Source organism: Rhipicephalus microplus, chromosome X, assembly GCF_043290135.1.
Source record: "Rhipicephalus microplus isolate Deutch F79 chromosome X, USDA_Rmic, whole genome shotgun sequence".
NCBI classification, from domain to species: Eukaryota; Metazoa; Arthropoda; class Arachnida; order Ixodida; family Ixodidae; genus Rhipicephalus; species Rhipicephalus microplus.
In genome coordinates, this window is record NC_134710.1 from 226,067,124 (window position 1) to 226,089,217 (window position 22,094).

The 22,094-nt window shown below is 43.3% G+C and overlaps 1 protein-coding gene across 2 annotated transcripts in view; it reads left to right on the forward strand.

Annotated features, from left to right (window-relative positions):
* The first annotated feature begins 543 nt into the window (after positions 1-543).
* Positions 544-22,094, forward strand: part of Herc4 (HECT and RLD domain containing E3 ubiquitin ligase 4) — a 206,327-nt gene continuing 184,776 nt past the window's right edge. For both annotated transcript variants that reach the window (XM_037435637.2, XM_037435639.2), the window contains exons 1-4: positions 544-683; positions 1,333-1,406; positions 14,712-14,867; positions 15,191-15,376. In XM_037435637.2, coding sequence (XP_037291534.1) covers positions 14,720-14,867; positions 15,191-15,376 — 334 coding nt within the window. In that variant the 5' untranslated portion in view covers positions 544-683; positions 1,333-1,406; positions 14,712-14,719. The remainder of the gene's footprint in view (positions 684-1,332; positions 1,407-14,711; positions 14,868-15,190; positions 15,377-22,094) is intronic.

A 22,094-nucleotide genomic window follows, 5' to 3' on the forward strand; every position in this document is an offset into this window, starting at 1 on the left:
TTATCTGCACATGAAGTGGCCTTCCTTAATCAGGATAACCGCCTATGAATGTGGGATATGTGACGGTGCGATGTTGTGTGTTATCTTGTCGTTGCGTTAGGGTGGTTTTGTATGTTTGCGCCGGTCTACATATTTGATGCAGTTTGACAATAAAGCTCAGTCGGAAGTTAGCGCTCTGTCCTCTTGTGTCGGTCTGCTCGGCCGTTTCTTCTCCCCGTAATGCGCTATACCAGTTCAAGTACCTCCTCAAAAAGCTTCACGAACATGTGTTCACGAAGCGTGCACGAAGCATCAGCGTTATCAGCTGTCAGCCATATAGGAAGGAAAGCTAATCTTCTTTTATTTTAGTGACTGTAACAGATGAAGGAAAACAGCCATTCCTTTCTCTGCGGGATAATGTAGGAGTCGGCGCAGTCATAGTGTAGCCACAGAACATGTAGCCAACGAATCTAGGAGGCGTTGATGTAGCGTTAATGGCCGACTTTATTATCGGATTGACTTGGATACTTGCACAAGCGCTGCGTTACCTGAGCCTTCTACCTGAGCATTCTCGAGCTTCGCAGGTACCGTATCGACTCGTGTTGTGCCGTGCGTAGGTGCTGGGCCGTGTAACTCGACCCCCTCGAACTACGCAAATTCAGAAGTACTTCTTAATTCACTGCGCATTTGGGATGCCTTCAAAGGTGTGTGAAAAAGTTCAAGACAGCACGCTTATGAGATAGCAACTGTTTTATTGAAGTTGTGTGCTCTTGGGCTTTATGATAACATTGCATGTGATGTGAGCTGTTTTACATTGCCTGGCTGCTAAGCTTGACGCCTCTTTTGTTTTTATTATCGCATGATTGTCGCATTGTTGCTTGCAGTGGTGACCTGTGTGGCCTGTGAAGTTCATTGATACTGCTACACATTAGTGCATTAGTAAAGCTGGTAGCTACCGCTATGTGTTAGAATAAATTATGATAGACGCACCTAAAATTCATTACGCAGTTTTACGCAGTCTATTAACGTTGATGCGAATTTTCCAAGTTTGCGTAATGACGTATTCGCTTGTATAACACGCCAATTCGCCAATGAGATGCTATTGGTGCGCTTCTGCTCTAATGATTGCGGGATCAATTTAGTCGCTACAAATTCCAAACGTCCCACAAGTTTGTTAGGACGTTTAAAAACAGCAAATTAATTGCTGTAGTACGGTTTCTTTCTCGTAGTAGCAGCATTCAGGCTGATGCATCTTTGCGTGTCCTTAAGTTTGCTTCAGTCATAACAAGCGCACCTGGCTCTGAGTAGAAACATCTAGAACGAGACTGAGCGCTGCTGTTCTCGCTTTTTCAGACCTGCACCTGCAGTTTGACTTTTTATTTTGCACTGTCATCCAGTGGAAACAGCTAGAAGTTCTGACATAGAAGGTGAGTTTCAGTGGGGAGTCAAGGCATATTTAAATATATGTAATGTTATTATATATTCGTTAAACATGGAATGAAAGCCAATCAATGATTTTATTCAGCACTAACGATTGCATCAAAATATTGTCTTAACCCTCCGTGAACCGTTACACAGGAGGACAGTGGAAGTGTGCATAGAGTAAGTCTGTGCTGTACAAAGTCTTCTGCTGCTTTCTCCATGTATGGAGAGCTGTCTACTTTAGGTTATCCACAAATAGGTTGGTTTGTATTAATGCGTCTTGTATGCAGTTTTTTCTTTACTGGAATGAAGATAAACCTTTCTTATTCATCTTATATCAGTATCGGTAATTGCAGTATATCACTATTAAAGGGGCCCTAAATGAGCCTGACTGGCTTCTGCAAATTCGAAGAACTGTGCTATCCTTACTGGTATCCTGTGTTTCTGCACTAGTGGGGAATACAAGTACAGTGTGTTACTCTGAACCTTTAATATTTCAATTTAAAAAAAAGCCAACACTTCTACAGTACAGTAACTTGACCATGATTATAGCAGTTGCATAAAGCACACTAAATACTGGTTGAGTGTAATGGTAACATACCAGAGTAATAATTATCATGGTGCAAGCTTAGCTTTGCTTGTTTTGCTGTAACTTCTGATTGATTGATTGATTGATTTGTGGGGTTTAACGTCCCAAAACCACCTTATGATTATGAGAGACGCCGTAGTGGAGGGCTCCGGAAATTTCGACCACCTGGGGTTCTTTAAGGTGCACCCAAATCTGAGCACATGGGCCTACAACATTTCCGCCTCCATCGGAAATGCAGCCGCCGCAGCCGGGATTCGATCCCGCAACCTGCGGGTCAGCAGCCGAGTACCTTAGCCACTAGACCACCGCGGCGGGGCTTGCTGTAACTTCTGAAGATGCAATTGTATGCGGGCAGTTTTGAAGAGCTGTGGAACTACCAGCCAACCTTAAAATGATAATTTCATAAAGTTTTGAATGTTTTAATACCTGTTTTGGTTTGGAATTCTTGCGATTTCTCAATTCGTGGTGCTGTACTCCTTAGTATGCTCTATGGGAGAAGTCTCAAACACGTGGGTCGCATATGGCCTGCAAACCACTCGCGTTTGGCCTGCGGCTGGCACGTGACCACCTTTGTGTCAAATTTTTTATGTGCTTAATAAGTATGTTCGTTAGCTACACTGGCAGGACAGGTCTAGAGCATTGTTTTTGTGAGGAACTTCATTTGGTCACCATGTGTAAAACATTAAAACCTAGCTGAAAAACTAAAACTATTTTAGAATGGGTGTCCAGATTGCAGTCATTTTGGCAATCATTATCGACTTGTTGTTGGAATCCTGGTGCCAAAACTTCAGAAATAGCCTCTATATGAAATATGTACTACTTGTAGATGTGCTGTGGTGTACTGTGTTAGGGCCAACAACTGCCCATTGCATGCTACACATTGGCAGCACATTACTGTCACTATTGTGCCATCAGTGCTATACACTGGTGGCACATTACATGCTATAGCTGCTGTTCAATTTTGGAGGCCATGTATTCTTTGCCTTGGTATCCTACATGCACATGTGCAGGCTGGTAAACATTTCATTCTCATTCTGCAGGACACTGCTATAATCAAAATCATTGTATCATAATTATGCAGGTACACCTGGTTGCACACTTTGTCTAAAAGTTAGCACGACGAGTATTATTTTTGCACGTTTGATGTTTTTGGCTTGCAAGTTGCATACACAGTCACCTTTGATAGCTCTGTCTTGCATGTTCCCTTGTTATTTTTTGCAAATGGTCAAGTATCGGACTAATGAAAGATGGTATTAACTCTTTAAAGTGATAGAAATTTTAATGAATTTTGTTCTTTAATTCTTCTCAAATATTCACTGTCTTGCCTAATCGAGGAAATGGTTGTTGTTATAGAAGCAGAATAGTTTCGTTAAGTAAAGTAGTGCATTAAGTAAAGTTGTGACTCCCGTCGCTCGGGGCTCGTCGGACTTTGCTGACGGCGCCTCGCGCCCAAGGCGAACGCTCATCTTTTGTTGCCCCTCTGCGTACGCTCGGCCGAAGGGTGGTACGGTGTCCTAGTGCGTGGGAAAGCTACGCCGACCTGTCTCTTTCCGAAGCCAACGTGAGCGCCTTTGCCCTCGCTCGAGCAACCGGGCCTTAATCCCGGTGTCTTCGTGAATCATCTTTACCACGGAGACGTGCTCGGGGCACCCTGTGTAGTACTTTTATGCCCGGGGCGTGGATAAGCCTATTTGCTTTCCTGCCGCGCCTTTGCAATGGGCTGTACTGCATTTGGTGTTGCCAAGTGTTGTGACCTTGAGCAGTATCAAGTTCTCTCTACAGCGACGGTTAACGCTGTCCTCTGGCTCGCTAAGACCGGACCCACGCTAGTGGTTGTACTCCTTCGGGATACTTGTCACTACAAATGGTTCCAGTTGACCTTTCACTGGTAACAGAAAAGCGATTCACAGTTCAACCTAAAACATGCTAAAATTGTTTGACTACTCCACTCATTCAAACACCAGCCAGTTCACTTTGTGTCGTTAGCACGATCCAGAAAGGAGGAAAGCGCTGGTTACCAGTCCAGTCCTCTTTGCCCCATGGAAAGGTTTATACATTTGTAATAAAGATAACAGACAAAAACAACAAAACAAAGTACCATTTTTGGTGTCCAGGATAACAACGTTAAAGCAATATAATATCTATAGCTCGACAAAAAAACTTGCAATGCAAAATTTAGAAACATAAACCTGCTCAAAATGTCGTAGTTGATCAGAAAGTGAAACATTAAACGACACCACATATAAAATTGAATTTTTAGGCATTAAACGTGAAGTGTTCTTTTAGTGCAGATTTGTTTATTACATTGCGTAGGCAATACTTCAGTAGCTATGATCCATAGTTTGTACTTTATGGTTTAGAGTACACCACTTAGAGTGTGGCTTTTTAAATGTGCAGATGGATTTAAAGATAATTTTGTTAATTTACTTATGTGGCAGCTGGTATGGATTAGTTTTGATAAAAATATTGCTAAAAGACTATTCGTAGACAATTATGATTTTAAAAATTTTAGATCGCAAAAGAGTCGGACAAGTGCAGTGTATGTAATACCGGAAGTGGAATGTATTGCATTTTTTTTGTGATAGGGGTCAAGTTGTGTAATGCTTTCTTTGTCCCGGTACCCCAAACTAAGTGGCAATAGCACTAATGGGGAGTAAAGCATTATGCATGGTATCCCAATTATGATGCAGCGCAATTTGAAAAAACAGGATTTCCATTACGCAAAAAGCTAGTACATACTTTCAGTGTACCATAGTAGCCATTACTGATATTTCGTTAATCACAAATAATTAATTAGTCATAATTATATTTGTAACTCAAATAGTACTCACCTAATTATCAAAATATTAATGAAACAAATGTGCACATGTTGAAATAGCATCTGCCTCTGCTACTTCCAACAACCTATAAATTGCGTATTAATTTTTTCTCTGTAAATAAGAAAAGCCAGCGAAATATGAAAAATAACATGTGACTGCGCTCACACCTGCAAAAGATAGCAGCACCCTCAAAAAATCTTACTGGAAGCAACCGCTTTGCCTCTTTTCTGTTGCCAGAGAGTGTTTTGCGCATTGGCAAGGGTACAGGTTAGGTGCCAACAACATGCCTGGCAGTTTTGCAGCGATTCCTTCTGCTTGAGTGGCTATCACCACTCATATCTTACTGTCAACTGTTCCCAGCCAGATCTCTGTTCTGATTAGAGCAATAACAGCCTGCCTGCGTAATGTTCATGACTGCTTAAGTGGGAGGTAGCCCGATCAGTATTTTTTTTTATACATTTTCTACATTTTCTTCATTGCTACTGTCTATCTTAAAATGAGAGTGTTTGAGGGCACTTCTTTCTGATGCAAGCAGCAGTCTAGTCACGTGTTATTTATTATAATAACTTATAAAACTTATAATAAAAACTTATAATAAAAACTTATAATAAATAAGTTTTTTATTAACTGTAAAAGTGAGCACACAATTACTATGTTGAAAGTAGCACAGACATGTTGTTTCAACATGCGCTCATCTGCCTCATTGACATTTTGCTTATTAGGTGAGTACATTTTGAGCTATAAGCATGATTATGGCTAATTAATTGTGATTAACAAAAAATAGTAGCAGCTACTAAAGTACACTGGGAACAATATGGACTAGTTTTGCTTCATATAATGCTGTTACTCTTTTTTAAAATCATGCTGCATGATAATTGGGATGCCCTGTATATCCATTTCAGGTGTGAATTATGATGCACTGTCTGCAAATGAATTGAAATCGCATGGCATGATTTCAAGGCGCTCAGTATTACATTCCAAGGGAAAAAAAAAAAAAATCGGGAGTTTGTTGTTTTCTGTGAGTTTCAGTAACTCGTGTTAGTACGTGATTAAAGATCTAATTCTGTAATCAGTCAGCTTCTATTCTTGCATAAAAAGAATCTGCAGTTGAACCGCCTCCACAGTTGATCTGTGCAGTTGTACACAGTACTGCTGAAGGGGATAAGCTCTTGCTGTTCTGGTAATATGCATTGACATTTTCTCAGATTCCAACTACTTTACAAAGTTTATTTCTTATGTACTGAGTGTGATGCTCCCATGACATGTGGCTGTGAAACACAAATCCTAATGTCTTTGGTAATGGGAGAAATTCTATTTTAATGTTGTTTTAAGTATAATGAATTAAGCATAGGGCATGGTGGCGGCTGCATTTTCGATGGAGGTGAAAATGCTGTAGGCCCATGTGCTTAGGTTTAAGTGCACGTTAAAGAACTCCAGGTGCTCGAAATTTTTGGATCCCTCCATTATGGCATCTCTCATAATCATATGGTGGTGTTGGGGCGGTGAACCCATCATATCAAATCAATTAACGCATAGTGTAGATTTGGCTTGTAACAGAACAGACAGCTTGATTTTTAGAACACTTTATTCGTAAAGAGTTTTTTACAGTCCAAGAGTACAGTCTGCTTAATGTTTTATTTGTCGATACTATGATATTGTCGGTACTTATACCAAAAAAAAAAAAAACAGAAAAAGTTGTGTTGACTGCATGAACAACATGTTCTATTGAACTGTCTACTCTAGTAATGTTGTTCGTAGAAACGATTAACCGAATCGGGCATAATATCAGTATGCCATGGCTTATTTTTGCTTGTGGGGACAGTTCTTGCATTATTGGCACACACTGGTGTTGACCTTTCAATTAAATTTAACAAGACATCGCTAATGCCATGGCATTTACATTTTTGAAGTGATGCTTCATGGTTAGTGGTTTCGAAGGCTTTCCAGAAATATACGAAAACACCTTAAATTAATCTTTTTGTTTCGATATTTTTAATATTAATTTTATTGGATGAAGCAGCCGACATAAGGTTCAAAGGCCGGGTTTCAAACGCAACTGTGATGGTGCTATAATGTCATGGTTCTCGAAGAATCTTTACAGCCTAATAAAAATTTTTTTTAGACCCTTTGAGAACACTGGCAATGTTGAGAAAGGTCTGTAATTACCCAAATTATTTTCCGATCCTCCCTTATTTATTATAGTCACTCTGGCGGTTTTTATGCACTGAGGGAAAGTACTGGTACTTAAAACATGATTGCGCATGCGTGTAATTTTCATAATGTCTAATTATTACTGAATTGCAAAAAAGAAAGTATGGAGTGTAAAGAAAAGGAAATTTGCAAAAAAAATCATTGATGACATACTGGGAGCGCCAAAGGGGGTACTTTTCAGGGTAGGGGACAGGCAAGGTAAACTGCTCAGAGCATGATGGCCTTGGTGTATGGAAGGACATTTGAATGTAATGCATGGTTTCTGTTAAGGATGCTGTATTGCATAGAACATTTTGTAGGGTTGGTCGTGGTGTTTAGGGATATAGATAGTCTTCTAAGAATCGCGAAGCACCCACTCAGGCATAGTGATAAGCCCCAGGCGTGTGGCAGCACATGACACTACTGCTTCTGCAAGTGGATGACCAATCTTTATTGTCTCATCAAGGCAACGTTTGTGAAGGAACAAGGTGTGGCTGGTTGCTCTGAAGTGCTTTTACAAAACATTTTTCTCACTGATTGATAGTAGTGTGCAGTCTGTTTTACACTTAAGGGAAATCTTATAATGCATGGCTTTGCGATGCAGCCATGATGTGGCCATCGTGGCAGTCGCGCACTGGCAGCAGCTCATGCATACACAGATGCCTGAGGGACATTGTGTTGAATGATTGAACCGCTTCGTCGACTACGGCGGCGTGCGCTGGCCGAATTGTCAGGCAGTTGGTGAATTTCATTGTTGTTCCGGGAACTGAGCCGATATTTCTCATCGTGTCACAGTATGCTTTACTGTGATCCACAATGAGCAACATCATTGCTGCCGCTGGGGACATGATGGGGTATTAAGTGAAGCTGCAAGCTTCACGCGTGCATTTCTGTAATTAAACGTCATTGAGAAGAAGCACATTCAAATCCTTATCTTAACCTACAGCATTCCTGAACTCGTTCTCGCTTATACTGTTGAACTGACATAGCTGCACGACAGTCGCTGTAAAGTGTTTCTTTCTAGCATGAAATAAATACCACGCACGGTAAGTGCACATTATGGTATTTGCTGTTGCAGCATACTGTGGTTCACGCACAAGTAAAAAATATATATGTGAACGCTTTTGGTACCCACAATGTTTCGAAAGAGCAGACAACATATGCTCTCAAACTTTGTTTCTAGAAACCCATTATCGTCTTTGAACGCTGAGAGGTTGGATCGCACAACGTTTAGTATAGAATATTGGCCTAGTTCCCACAGCAACGATGAAACCAGCACGCTGCCCAACAATGCGGCCAGTGCCTCTCGCCATCGTAGACAATGCAGTTAAATAGCATGCCCCTTGAGCGTCTGCGCATGCACAAGCTGCTGCCAGTGGGCGACTGCAGTGCTAGCCGCATCGAAATGTCATGTGCTCCGAGATTTATTTATTTTATTTATTTAGTACATACTGCGAACCATAAATGGTCCAAGTAGGAAGGGCACATCACGTACAAAAAAAAACCAGGAATAACATGCACCATACATAATGCAATTCACTCTACTTAATTCACAATGAATGGGGATCACATAATTTGTTCCAATCAGACACAGTCCGCGAAATATGGGGTTCTCGGGAAATATGGGGTAAGCAAATTGGGATGGTGATGTCGGGTCTGCCTAGTTGATAGGAAAGATAGATACGGTGATGGATCAATGGCGAGTTTATTGTTAAGTAACAAGAAAAGGTAATCAAGCCGTTGTTTGAGTCTGCGCGAAGCAAGTGGCTGAATGTCATTTGCAGTCATTAGTGCAGAGGTTGAATCAGATGGTAAGTATTTGTTGTATATAAAACGAACTGCTTTCCTTTGAACCCGCTCAATTTTATCGATATTAAACTTAGTGTAAGGATTCCATACTGTGCTGGCATATTCTAATTTAGGTCTTACAAAATAAAAATAACTAAGAAGCTTTACATTTGGAGGGCAGTTACACAGTTTGTCTTAAAAAGCCGAGTTTTCGGAGGGCAGCTGAACATATGTTTTCTATGTGGACGTTCCAAGATAAATTGTTAGTTATGGTCAAGCCCAAATATTTATAGCTAGTGACCTCTCTCAGGAATGACGGCCCTAGTTGGTAGATTTGACGTGTCAGACGTATACAGACACTTTTGTCTACGTTGAGGGTCATTCCCCATTCATTACATCACTGATCTGTATTGGAAAGATTTGTGTTAAGTTCGTTTTGATCATGAACAGAGTAAATATCATGAAACAAAACACAATTATCGGCAAATAATCTAATTTGTACTGTAGGTGTTATGACATTGACAATATCGTTGATATAAATGAGAAAAAGCAATGGCCCCAGTACACTTCCCTGGGGCACACCTGATGAGACATGAAGAGATGGGGAACGGTGGTCATTAATGGCAACAAACTGTGACCGGTTAGTAAGATATTCGCCAATCCAGTTTACGAGAATGTCTGGAAGGCCAATCCGCTTAAGTTTTTGAGTCAGTTTATCGTTAGGTACTCTGTCAAACGCTTTACTGAAATCTAAGAAAATTATGTCAGTTTGCCTATTGTTATCAAGATTTAGTGCAAATGAGTGGATTACTGTAACCAATTGCGTTACTGTTGAATATCCCTTTCTAAACCCGTGTTGAAATTGTGTCAAAATAGAATGTTGGTCCAAAAAATTTACTATTTGGGTGGCAATAATATGTTCAATTAATTTACAGCAGGATGACGTTAGAGATATAGAACGATAATTTTGAGGAGAAAGACGGTTTCCTTTTTTGAATACGGGACTAATGCGAGCGGCCTTCCAGTCACCTGGTAGCTTTGATGACAACAATGAAACACAAAAAATTTTATACAGGAATTTGACGACATGTTCAGCATACCTTTTTAGAAACATATTTGGCAGATCATCCTGTCCACACGATGTTTTGGACTTAAGGTTTAAAAGCATCGCTAATACGCCAGAGTAAGACACAAAAGATGCTTCAGGTGGATCGAAAACTTTACCGCTTGGTACGTATGTACTAGAACCAGAAAACATACTTTGAAAATAGGTATTAAAATGCTCAGCCACCGCTTTCTGGTCAGTAACAATCACGCCCTCAATTGCTATTTCTGTCACTGGTTTCTTTTTGTCGGCAATATAATTCCAGAATTTAATTGGGTCATTTTTTATGAAATTGGGCAGCAGTGTCATAAAGTAGCGATTTTTAGAGGAGCGTACGGCTCGTGCAAGGCTGACCTTGATGGTTGAAAGAACACTAGTCTGCGCTTGCTTTTTCCGTAATCACTTTATTTTTCGCTTTAAATGAATAATATCGCGCGTAATCCAAGGAGTTTGTTTGTGAACCTTCTTACGTTATTCGGAATAAAGTTGTCTATGCAATGGTGACACATTGCTTTAAATCGGTTCCACATTGTTCCGACATCTTCAGCATCAAATACAGCAAAACACGATTCCATGTAGTCTATCACAGATACGTCATCTGTTCGTGATTAATCTTTGAAACAACCAACCGATGATTTTTTATCGCTCGTGCATCTGGGAAGGGGAACGGATACACTAACCAAGTTGTGATCAGACAGGCCCTGTTCCACGGAAACAGTGTGCTGCTCTAGTTCACGGCTTATAAATACCAAATCAAGAATGGAACTATTGGACCCATGCTCACGGGTTGGCTCTTTTGCAACTTGCATCAGGTTATGAGTAAGCATGACGTCGAACAAAGCTTTCGTTTCTTTTTTGTTCAAGGGCCCCAACGTAAAGCGTTCCCAGTCAACAGAAGGTAGGTTATAATCACCAGCAAATAAAATTTTCTGGTTGCGAAACTGGGACATATGTTCACTTATAAGTGTGTCGTTTCTTATAAGTGTGTAACAAAGTGTACATTTGGCAATGATTAGGGCTGTGCAAATAGCAAAATTTCGGGTTCTAAGCGAATTCGAATGCTGATGTGTGAGGTAGAATTGAAGTGAATATTTTCAAATACTTCTCATATTTTTAAAATATTTCTGCAATATTTTTTTCATTCTTAGAAGCGAAATTGCAGAAAAAAAAATTGGAGAGGATTCCTAAGCATATTCCTTTAAGATAGCAACATGAAAGCGTTTCTTTTAGCTAGGTTGATGAAGAGCTGTCATGGTATTGTTTCATAGTTGTCCTATCAAGGATGAGGCAATGCAGAGGGCAAATGGTAGTTACTTACGTGATTTGTTGCAACTAAAGTGTTTCCATCTACACTTTACATGTGAAAGGCAAAGACGCTATTTCCTCAGCTTCTCCTCCTCTTTCAACTTCTATGAAGGCCAAACTGATGTGGCGGACAAGGGTGTGCGCCCTTCGAGCCCAGTGTTCCTAATCTGCCTGGTAGAGGTCAATATATAAAAACATCTACCCTTTTGAATGCTAAAAATTTTCGGCGTCCAATTTTTCAGTTTTCTTTCTTGAATATAAGGTTCAAAACAGCATTACTTTCAATTTGGGTTACTTTCCATTTGGTGTTGACTGTACTTGTCTTTGTGAAGCTCAAATAGTAAAATTCCATTGTGAATTTATCGAATAGCAAACGTTATTAGAAAAATATTCAACATTTTGAATATTGGCTAACACCTAGTTATGATTGCATATGATGCTTTATGTCGATTAGCCAGTTTTGGGAATTTAATAATGGCATGGTTTCACTGGTTGTTGGACTGAGTCCTTTTCCTTGCTTGTTGTAATGACGTTTGGAAACAATGTGAAAAGCAATTAAGAAGCAATGGTAGCAGATGGGTTTGGCATGTTTGTTTTGTATGTGCTCTTACATATTATATCTGCTGAAGTTAAGGCAATATGTAAAAGAAGGTGTGGTGGGGAGGGAGTGACAATATTGTCAGTGGAGCAAAGCAGAGATGCTGGCAAGTTGGAAACGATGCATACTTGAAAATTCAGCGTGAACACGTGGAAGACACAATACGAAAACGTAGTAGGAGCGCTTTCTAAACACTGAAGCTTATTGAAACAAAAATGAACGTTCAATCTATTGATGCTATTTAACGGGAGATGCGGGTCGAAAAACGAGTTTTTTTCAAAATTACCGATTTTTTATTTTCGCCTGTTTTGATGAGATTAGTACCTCTACTGTTATGAAAAAAATAATACTGGAAATGCTTTAAAATTGCATCTAAAGAGCGCAAGTTGTCTGTTAAAAGGTCGAAAGTGTGCAGTTTTCGAGCACCTTGCCGCCGATAATGCGCCGCCGCTCGCCATTGTTGATCGCATGAGTCGAAGAGTCGAGCCTCACTCTTCAGTACCACCAGTTTCTTTCACTGATGCAGCGCAAGAAATAATAAAAAGAAGCACTCTTTTGCGCGTTTTTCGAGCGCCGCGACTGGCCTATCACGTGGTACGAATCGGGGACCGCTATTGGCCGCTGCGCGCCTGTATGTGCCTTGAAACCTATTTGCGGGGTCCATGTCTTGTCGAGCAGTGCAGCTGAACAATGCTTTTATCATGCAATTATCTACGTTATGGATGAAAAAAGCCATTGCTCGCAAGTGAAAGCCGTTGTGCGGCGCGCTCTGTAGGAATAGTCCACGAGCAGCTGGTCCGATTTGCGGCAGTTGTTGGCTTGCAAAAGCCAATGCATCAACAGTCATTCACACCCGTCAGCCAGAAAGTTCGTGATGTGGCAATGAATGGGGTCAGCGCCAATCTTGAGAGGTCGAAAAAGCTTGCAGTGAGAGAACTTAGCAGGGACGACATTGCCATTATGTACGACGGTATGTGGCGTAAACATGGCTGCAAAAGGGCATGACACTGGACTTAGTTTGGATTTCGCATTCCTGTCGAACTTCTTCCTATCTTGTAGTTGGCACAAGGCTCTGCCAGATGGAGCGAAAATTTGGCAAGCGTTTCATGGCCCTGTCTGTGAGCGAAATGTCTGTGAGGAGTCGGCTCGAAAAAGCCGAGGGGCAAACTCATGCTGCTGGCGTATTTTAATTGCAGTGGCCACTACAAGAAGGATTGTTCTTTTTGTTGTGCAAATTTCATCTGATTTAATGATATCTTTCATAAATAAAAACTCAATTTTAACTTTAAAACTCGTTTTTCTCAAAACACAAAATTTGCCATTTTTTTCAATGTGCCCCTCTTTTTTCAGGCACTTGTAGTGCTCGGATCTGCATGAAATTTTGCCCAAATTTTTTCCAAAGTATGACAAATGCAATTATCTAGTTTAAATATCAATATTTTCTTGTGTAATAAAAAATGTATGTATACCTTTACTAGGGTAGGTGAAACGTGGATTTTTTACGTATTATTTTTCATGCATATTACATAATTTTCATGTGCTTCCTAATTAGTTATTTGCCCTCTACACTTTATCTGAAGCATTATGAACTATGAATGGTAAAAAATTACAGAAGTTAAGGGATGAAAAGAGGGGGGCAAAAGGGTTAAGGTTTTCACTTTGTCATGTTGCAGAGCTAAAAGTTTGTAACTTGCAAGAAAACTGATTATATATTAGAAATCAGCATAAAACGTTCCATAAACAGCTCAAGTTTCATTACTCTAGGGTGAATATTAAAAAAATGTCTTTGAGTAGCATGTCCCTTTAAGGAAAAAAGGGTTTAGGATGAATTTCACTTGTGAATTGCTCAAAGATAACTATTTGCAGTTTCTGGACCTATATTTGTTTTTATAACGTGACGTTTGCTGGCCTTTCTCACTATGTTTCAAGAAACGATTGGTTAGCTATTATTGTGGTCATTCTAAGATTAATAAGAATAGCATGGTTATGAATTAATTATATTCTGCCCTCAAGAAGTCCTGCATACATAAATTTAATAATAGTTTTCAGCAGCAGGCGGTTTGGCTAATAAACACTGGGTACACACGCATGTCTTTGGGTTGGTGTCTGAGAGACTTTTCAAGAAGCGTAAATTTCGGTCAGTTGAAACAATGAAACCAGACAATAAGACCAAAAAACACACTGCCATACCTTTCACACCCAGACTGTCTCATCAGTTAAGGCAATAGCAATAAGTGTCAACATCAATGTCCTTTCCTCAAACCTAAAAGAAGGATAAGCGTGTGCAGCCATTGAAAACAAGACTTGAAGAACAGTGGTTGTTGGCTGCTCCGTGCAGCATTGTGATTCCATCGTTTACATTGCCTTGGAGGTTTATAGGATTCCCCTCTTGTGCGGAAGGGCGTAGATAGGCGTCTGGTAAATGCATTAATAAATGTCTTTGCCAAAAATACCTAAAATACCAGCACAAAAATATCTTAAAGGGAATGCCAAGGTTTCATCTTTCAGCACATTGCAGGTCATGTGGGTGTAATCCTCTCTTTAATTACACAGTCATTATATTGAACAAAGATGCTGGAGCGCATTATGATCAGCACAAAGGGCTTATGAACTCGCAGAAGCGTTCTTCACCAAAATGATGACTGATGGCTACATATTTGAACTTTCTATATGGTAGATTGAGAGGTACATGGTTGGCAATTTCTTTCATGTGACCTAAAAATGTTTGCACATGCATGGTGTATCTTCAACCTTTATTTTTAACCTCTTGCTTTTTTAACCTATTTTAATTCATCGGCATAAAAGACAGCTTTAGTTTGTTGCAACTTTGGTCCTGTCTCTCTGCACTTTGTCCAGCTTTTCTCTTGGCCTTAACATACAGAATTAATGTTCGTTTTTCTTCGAATGTCTGTGCAGTGCCACGCATGAAGCGGTCACTCTCTGAAGGAGGGGTGGCTAGCAGTCGGGGAGCCAGTCCATCGCTGGGACTTACTCCAGGATCAGGAGCACCGATGCTGTTGTATTCCTGGGGTCTAGGGCCCAATGGAGAGCTGGGCCTCACGCAAGGCAAAGGTAATTGAAAGCTGATGACATAGAAAGCCAAGGTTAGATGGCAATCTGCTTGTAAATAAAAGCCCTGTGCCTTTTTTTTTGTCATAATGACTTCTGGAAATTGTTTTTACCAAGTTTGCTTAATGGAGGAAGGTTTCTGTGGAGAACAAACTGCCTTGTGGAGAGAAGAAACTGAATAAGTGAAAGTGTATATTTAGTTATTTTTGTTAGCTTGATCTAGACATTTATGTAGTGTCAGCTTTTAAAAATTCAAGCTGAAAAAAAAAAATTCTGTTTAAATTGCATTTTTACTGCGTCCATATCAATGATCATTTGGCCTGCAGATGGGGTTGACACTGAGACACCAGTGAGTCAACCGGAGCGAGTGAGGCATTTTGGCACCCGGGCTGTGCGAGAAGTTGCTTGTGGCCATAAGCACACCCTTGTTTTGCTGGCCAATGGGTCTGTCTACAGCTGTGGGGCTAATGACTTTGGCCAACTAGGACAAGATCGCTCAATGCGCAAGTTAGGTAAGCAAGCACATTTTGTTTTGTAAAATAGTCAAAATAGAGCCTGCCTATATATATATATATATATATATAGGTATGGGATATGGCACTACGGGAGCGTTGTCAACAAGGATAAATATATTTATTTCCTAACAGTTTCGGGAGGGGTCCTCTCTTCATCAGGGGATGAGTTATACTGACATGAACTTCCAAACTTCGTTGCAGCCGCGTCCCTCTCGCCTTGAAACATGTTTGCGAGAGTGAGAGGGAACTAAAAAAGGAAAAAAAAAGGGGGGTGGAGAAAAAAGACGAAAAAGAAAGAAAAGAAAGAAAGTAAAAAAGAGGAAGAACTCCTGTCAACACTGAGAACGAAACCAACTGTCCGTGTACGTCCACATACGGTTCTTATAACGTGCTGTTCAGGTCTCGGCGTGTGTCGGGCCACCCAAGATTGTCGCCGCGGGGCCGGGAGGGTCCGTGACGGCGTGCGTAAAGAAAAGGTTTCCCCGTAATGGGTCGGTCGACGTGCGGCGTGCGTAAAGGAAGGGTTTCCCGTTAATGGGTCGGTCGGCTCTTTTTGCCTTTAATCTTAAGAAGATTAAAGGTAAAAGATCCCATACCTTCACGAAGACTAAGTGGCCCATTTAATTATTACTCCCACTATATATTTTTATATATATATATATATATATATATATATATATATATATATATATATATATATATATATATATATATATTATGATGAATAGGTGTAACGACCTTTATTAGGCAGTGAACTCTGGAGCGAACAAGCGCCACGGGTCCGGAGATAGAGTGCACACCCAAGAACAATGATGACGATCAGATAAACATGATAATTAGATTTCTGATCAGGTGCTGATGAAATGCATTATAGATGCCTATTGTAATAATAATAATAATAATAGTTGAACGAATGATGATAAACTAAACTGAAGCCACTTATAAAGCCCCGCCGCGGTGGTCTAGTAGCTAAGGTACTTGGCAGCTGACTGCAGGTTGCGGGATCGAATCCCGGATGCGGCCGCTGCATTTTCGATGGAAGCAAAAATGCTGTAGACCCGTGTGCTCAGATTTCGGTGCACATTTAAGAACCCCAGGGGGTCAAAATTTCCAGAGCCCTCCACTACGGCGTCTCTCACAATCATATTGTTACGGGGATTACAAATACACGGAAGAGAAAAACGAGTGTATTTGCAATATTTACAGGTAGGTGTGACACCCCAGGGCTGCTATGATCTCGCACGCCGAATGCGCTTCTTCATCGATGCGTCTACGACGATGGAGCCATGCCTACTGCGTGACGGCGCTTCGTCCCCCGGCGGACGAAGCGCCGTCACGGCACCGCTAAGTCAATCGGGACTGGCAGTGTAGTAGCGGTTTAGTCGCGACACATGAACAACATCAGTAGGTGGTGTGGCAGAAGATGAGTGTGGTTCAAAGAGAGTGATGAGGTAGTCGACGTCGGTGACCTTGCGGAGAACTTTGTAGGGCCCGGTGTATTGTGGGAGGAGCTTCTCGCACAAGCCTTCACGCCGATGCGGCGTCCAAAGTAGGGCGAGAGAGTCGGCAGGGTAGTCAACGTCGCGGTGCCAGTCATCGTAGCGCACTTTTTGTGAGGCCTGAGAAACAGTGAGCCTAGTGTGTGCGATTTGGCGAGCAACAGGGGCTCGAGAAGCAACGTCCTGAGCATACACCGTTGGTTTGGTAGTATCAGAAGGAAGGAGTGTGTTGAATGGCAACGCAGGGTTGCAGCTGTACAGAAGAAAGAATGGAGAATAGCTGGCGGTGTCATGCCTTGATAAATTATACGCAAATGTAACGTAGGGGAGCATTGTGTCCCAGTCACAGTGATCAGCAGAGACGTATATGGGCAGCATGTCTGTAAGAGTTCAGTTGAGGCGCTCTGTGAGACCGTTGGTCTGGGGATGGCAGGCAGTAGTAAGGTGATGTTCGGTAGAGCAGCTACGGAGGATTTGTCGATAATTTTTGCGAGGAAGCAGTGGCCACGATCCGTCAAAAGCTGGCGTGGAGCCCCGTGCCGCAGAATGACGTCATTCAGTAGAAAGTCTGCGACATCTGTAGCGCAGCTACTTGGCAAGGCACGACTTATAGCGTATCTGGTCGCACAGTCAGTTGTGACAGCGATCCATTTGTTGCCTGACACGGACGTTGGGAAAGGTCCGAGCAAGTTGAGGAAGACGCGGAAGAACGGTTCCGGGGGAATGTCGATAGGTTGCAGCAGGCCAGCCGTACGGAGAGCAGGACGTTTGCGACGCTGGCAGTGCTCGCAAGCAGCGACATAGCGGCGCACAAATATACAGGCCATGCCAAAAGAACCGTTGCCGCACGCGGTGATAGGTGCGCGAAAAACCCAGGTGTCCTGCCGTCGGAGCGTCATGCAGATGTTGAAGAATGGTGGCACGCATGTGTCGGGGGATAACTAACAAAAGGTCCGGGCCATCAGGCTTCATGTTGCGGTGGTAGAGAATTTCGTTGCGGAGGACATATTGACAGAGCGAAGGGTCGAAGTGTCCTGAAGATACTCTCTCAATGACAGTCTTGGTGGTTGCGTCCCGGTGCTGCTCTGTGCCGATGTCGCGCAAATCGGATATGGCGAGCACACAAGAATCGCTCTCATGGACCGCGAGGCTAGCAGGGTTCACCAGATAACGCGAGAGACAATCGGCATCTTGGTGTAACCTGCCAGACTTATAAATTACGCCGAAGTTATACTCCTGGAGACGTAGAGCCCAGCGACCTAGGCGACCAGTTGGGTCCTTGAGCGACAACAACCAACTCAGAGCGTGGTGGTCCGTAATAACTAAAAACTTCCGGCCATACAAGTAGGGGCGAAATTTCACCACAGCCCAGACCAACGCAAGACACTCCCGCTTTGTTATCGAATAGTTTCGCTTAGATGTGGAGAGAAAGCGTCTGGCATACGCAATAACACGCGTTCGGCCCCCCTGGTGTTGAGCGAGGACGGCGCCGATGCCGTGAGCACTGGCGTCTCTGCAAACGTCAGTCGGCGCAGACGGGTCGAAGTGAGCCAATATTGATAGTGAAGTGAGCAGCTGGATCAGCGTAGAAAACGCAGCTGCTTGTTCTTGGCCGCATGAGAAGGGTGCATTCTTTTTGAGAAGACCAGTGAGTAGTCGTGCAATTGTAGCGAAATTGCGTATAAAACGTCGGAAGTATGAGCATAAGCCCATAAAACAACGAACATTTTTGGTAGTAGAAGGCAGAGGAAAGTTCTTGACAGCGCTAATCTTGTCAGGGTCCGGTTGGACGCCAGCAGCACTTACACGATGACCAAAGACCGTGATTTCTCGTCGGCCAAAATTGCACTTTTTCGAGTTTAGCTGGAGTCCCGGTCGATGAAAAACGGCTAGAATGGTCGACAAACGAGTTATGTGGCTTTCAATGGTTGGGGAAAAAACAATCACATCGTCAAAGTAGCAAAGGCAGATGGATCATTTATAACCACGGAGGAGACAGTCCATCATGCGTTCGAACATTGCCGGGGCGTTGCACAGCCCAAAAGGCATAACCTTGAACTGATAAAGGCCGTCTGGTATGACAAAGGCAGTTTTTTCACGGTCTAAGTCGTCAACAGAAATTTGCCAATAGCCTGAACGCAGATCTATAGATGAGAAGTATCGGGCGCCATGAAGGCAGTCAAGGGCGTCGTCGATTCGTGGCAGCGGATATACGTCTTTGCAGGTTATCTTGTTCAAGTCACGGTAGTCAACGCAAAATCTCCAACTGCCATCCTTCTTTTTGACTAAAACAACAGGTGATGCCCATGGACTTGAAGAGGCCTCTATGACTCCTTTGGAGAGCATCTTCTCGACTTTTCGTATGACCTGGCATTTGGACTGGGAAACACGATATGGTCGCCGTCTAACAGGACTAGCGTCGCCAATATGTATTTAATGATGCACGACGGACGTTTGACCTAAAGGTCGGTCATCGATGTCGAAAATATCTCGGTAGGTGGCCAGAACGTGGTAGAGTTGCGCAGCCTGACAGGGCAGAAGATCAGGGGCAATCACCATCGTGATTACATCGGTAGGTGCGTTTGCTCATCTGGCTGCAGTAGGGGACGAGCAGTCTTCAGGGTCTAATGCCAGAATGTTACGTGCATCAAGTGGGGAAACATGGCCTATTGAAATGCCTTGTGGGAGAACTTGGGTAGAACTACTAAAGAAGTGGAAGCTGAACGTAGTTGTCCACGATAGTCACGATGGTCACGATGGTATGCGGCACAGCAACACTTCACGCCAAGAGCACATCCACTAATGGAGACACTATGTAGTCACCGTCAGGAAGAGCTGGTGATATCATTAAGGCTACAAATGTGGTGATTTGTGGTGACAGCCGAACATAAGCAACAGCGCACAAGCGGTGTGACAGTGAGGAGAGCATAGCCCCAAGTCGAGGCAGTTCAAGTTGGAGAACGCCGGTTGCACCGTCTATGAGAGCGGCATGAGTGGACAAGAAATCCAATATAAGAATCAGGTCATTGGCGCACTGCTCAATAACTGCAAAGAGAACAGATGTGGGGTGATCGGCGATTGTGATGCGTGCTGTGCACATTTCTGTGATAACAAGACTTCTTCCGTCGGCGACACGAATAATGCCAGAAGCAGCTGGTGTGAGAACTTTTTTCAGGCGGTGACGAAGTTGGGCACTCATCACAGAAATATGCGCCCCGGTGTCAATAAGTGCAGAAACATTCAGGCCGTCAATGTCTACGCCGATCAAATTTCGTCGTGTCAGCAGTACAACGAGAGGATTTGAGGTCGGTATCGAGGATGCAGCTTCACCTCTAAGAGCTTCACCGCTTAGTTTCCCTGATGAGAATTAAGCGGGGAGGTCGGGCGTCGTCGTAGGGGAGAAGGGGACGACGGGCGACTTGCTGGCGGCGAACGAGGCTGATGACGTCGAGGCGACGGTGAGCGGCTGTGCTGCGTATCAGGGGAATCGAAGGGTGGAAGGCGGCAGTAGCTGTCGGAAATCGGCGCAGGAGGCTGGAAAAGGCGGTAGCTGTCAGCGCGGCGAGCAGTGTTATACTGTGTTCGGGACGAAGACCAGTGGTTGCGGCAATACCGTGCGACGTGCCCTGTGCAACGTGCTCTATGTGGAGGCAGTTAAAGCAGATCGGCCGATCATCTGCCGTTCGCCATTCGGCCGGATTGCGAGAGCATGGAAAAGACTGTTCCTGGTGCGGTGACCTGGGGCGAGGCGGCGACCTTGAACGGAAGCCAATTGGTCGAGACTGAGCAACGGCACAGACATCGAAGCCCGAATGGCTGAGTTCTTCCCGCACAATCGACTGTACCAAGCAAACCTGAGGTACTTGCGAATCGACGTGGCCGTTGGTGGGAAGATCAGGTGTAATTGCTTCAATTTCCCGCCGGACGATTCGCGTAATTTCGGACGCCGGTGAAGACTGCCGATGAGTGGTCACTCCATCTTCGCAGGAGGACGCCGCAGCGGTGTTCGGCAGTCGAGTGAATGATCTTGAAATACGCCTGCTTTTGGGCTGTTCAAAATGCTGGCATTCCTGAATAATTTCCTCCACGGTCGCGCAGTTTCGGCACATCAGCAGGTTGAACGCATCGTCCACTATCCTCTTGAGGACGTGGTCAACCTTATCAGACTCCGACATGTCGTTGTCAACTTTACGACATAGAGCCAGCATGCCCTGTATATACGAGATATACAGCTCTGTGGACCTCTGAGCACGTATTGACAACTCTTTCTTTGCAGCGGCCTTTCGACCGATGGGTTTCCCAAATAAGTCGTGAAGCTTCTCCTTGAATGTGTCCCAACTGCCGATCTCCTCCTCATGGTTCTCGTACCAGACTTTGGCCATGCATTTCAGATAAAACAGTACGTTGGCCAGCATGAAAGTCGGGTCATACCGGTTGAGCACACTGGTACGTTCGTAGTCGGCTATCCAGTCGTCGACATCAACTTCGTCCGTACCACAGAACGTTCCTGGATGCTTTGGATGCGTCAGCACATACGTGGGTGGGAGTGGGGCCGGTGGAGGCGTTGCTGTGGATGATGCAGACGCTGACGAGGCCGATGGAGAGGTGGCCGTGGGATCAGTCCCGTGATCCATCACGGAAACTTCAATTTGACGACCACTGCGGAGCTCGGTTGTATGGCGCTTCAATACCCAGCACGTCCACCAATTTGTTACGGGGATTACAAATACACGGAAGAGAGAAACGAGTGTATTTGCAATATTTACAGGTAGGTGTGACACCCCAGGGCTGCTAGGATCTCGCGCGCCGACTGCGCTTCTTCTTCATTGATGTGTCTACGACGGCGGAGCCATGCCCACTGCCTCGTAACAATATGGTGGTTTTAGGACGTTAAACCCCATATATCTATCTATCTAGCTGAACCAAAGATTCCAAGCAGTATGGTTGTAGCAACCATATTTTTTTGCCCTTATGATTTTTTCATGCTTATCATGGAAGCTGTCTACATATAACAAACATTGTTTGACGCATCCTACTTTTACCACAAACTTTTCACACATGCTCGTGGTTGAAGTATGGCGTACATGAAGTGAAAAACATCAAAACAGGCCTAAACCACGAGAGAGGCATTGCTTGTGCATGCCAATTTATTTATGAGGAAGATATCCTACATTGGCGAGCACCACATGCGAACTTCGGAGGCTATAGACAAGGTC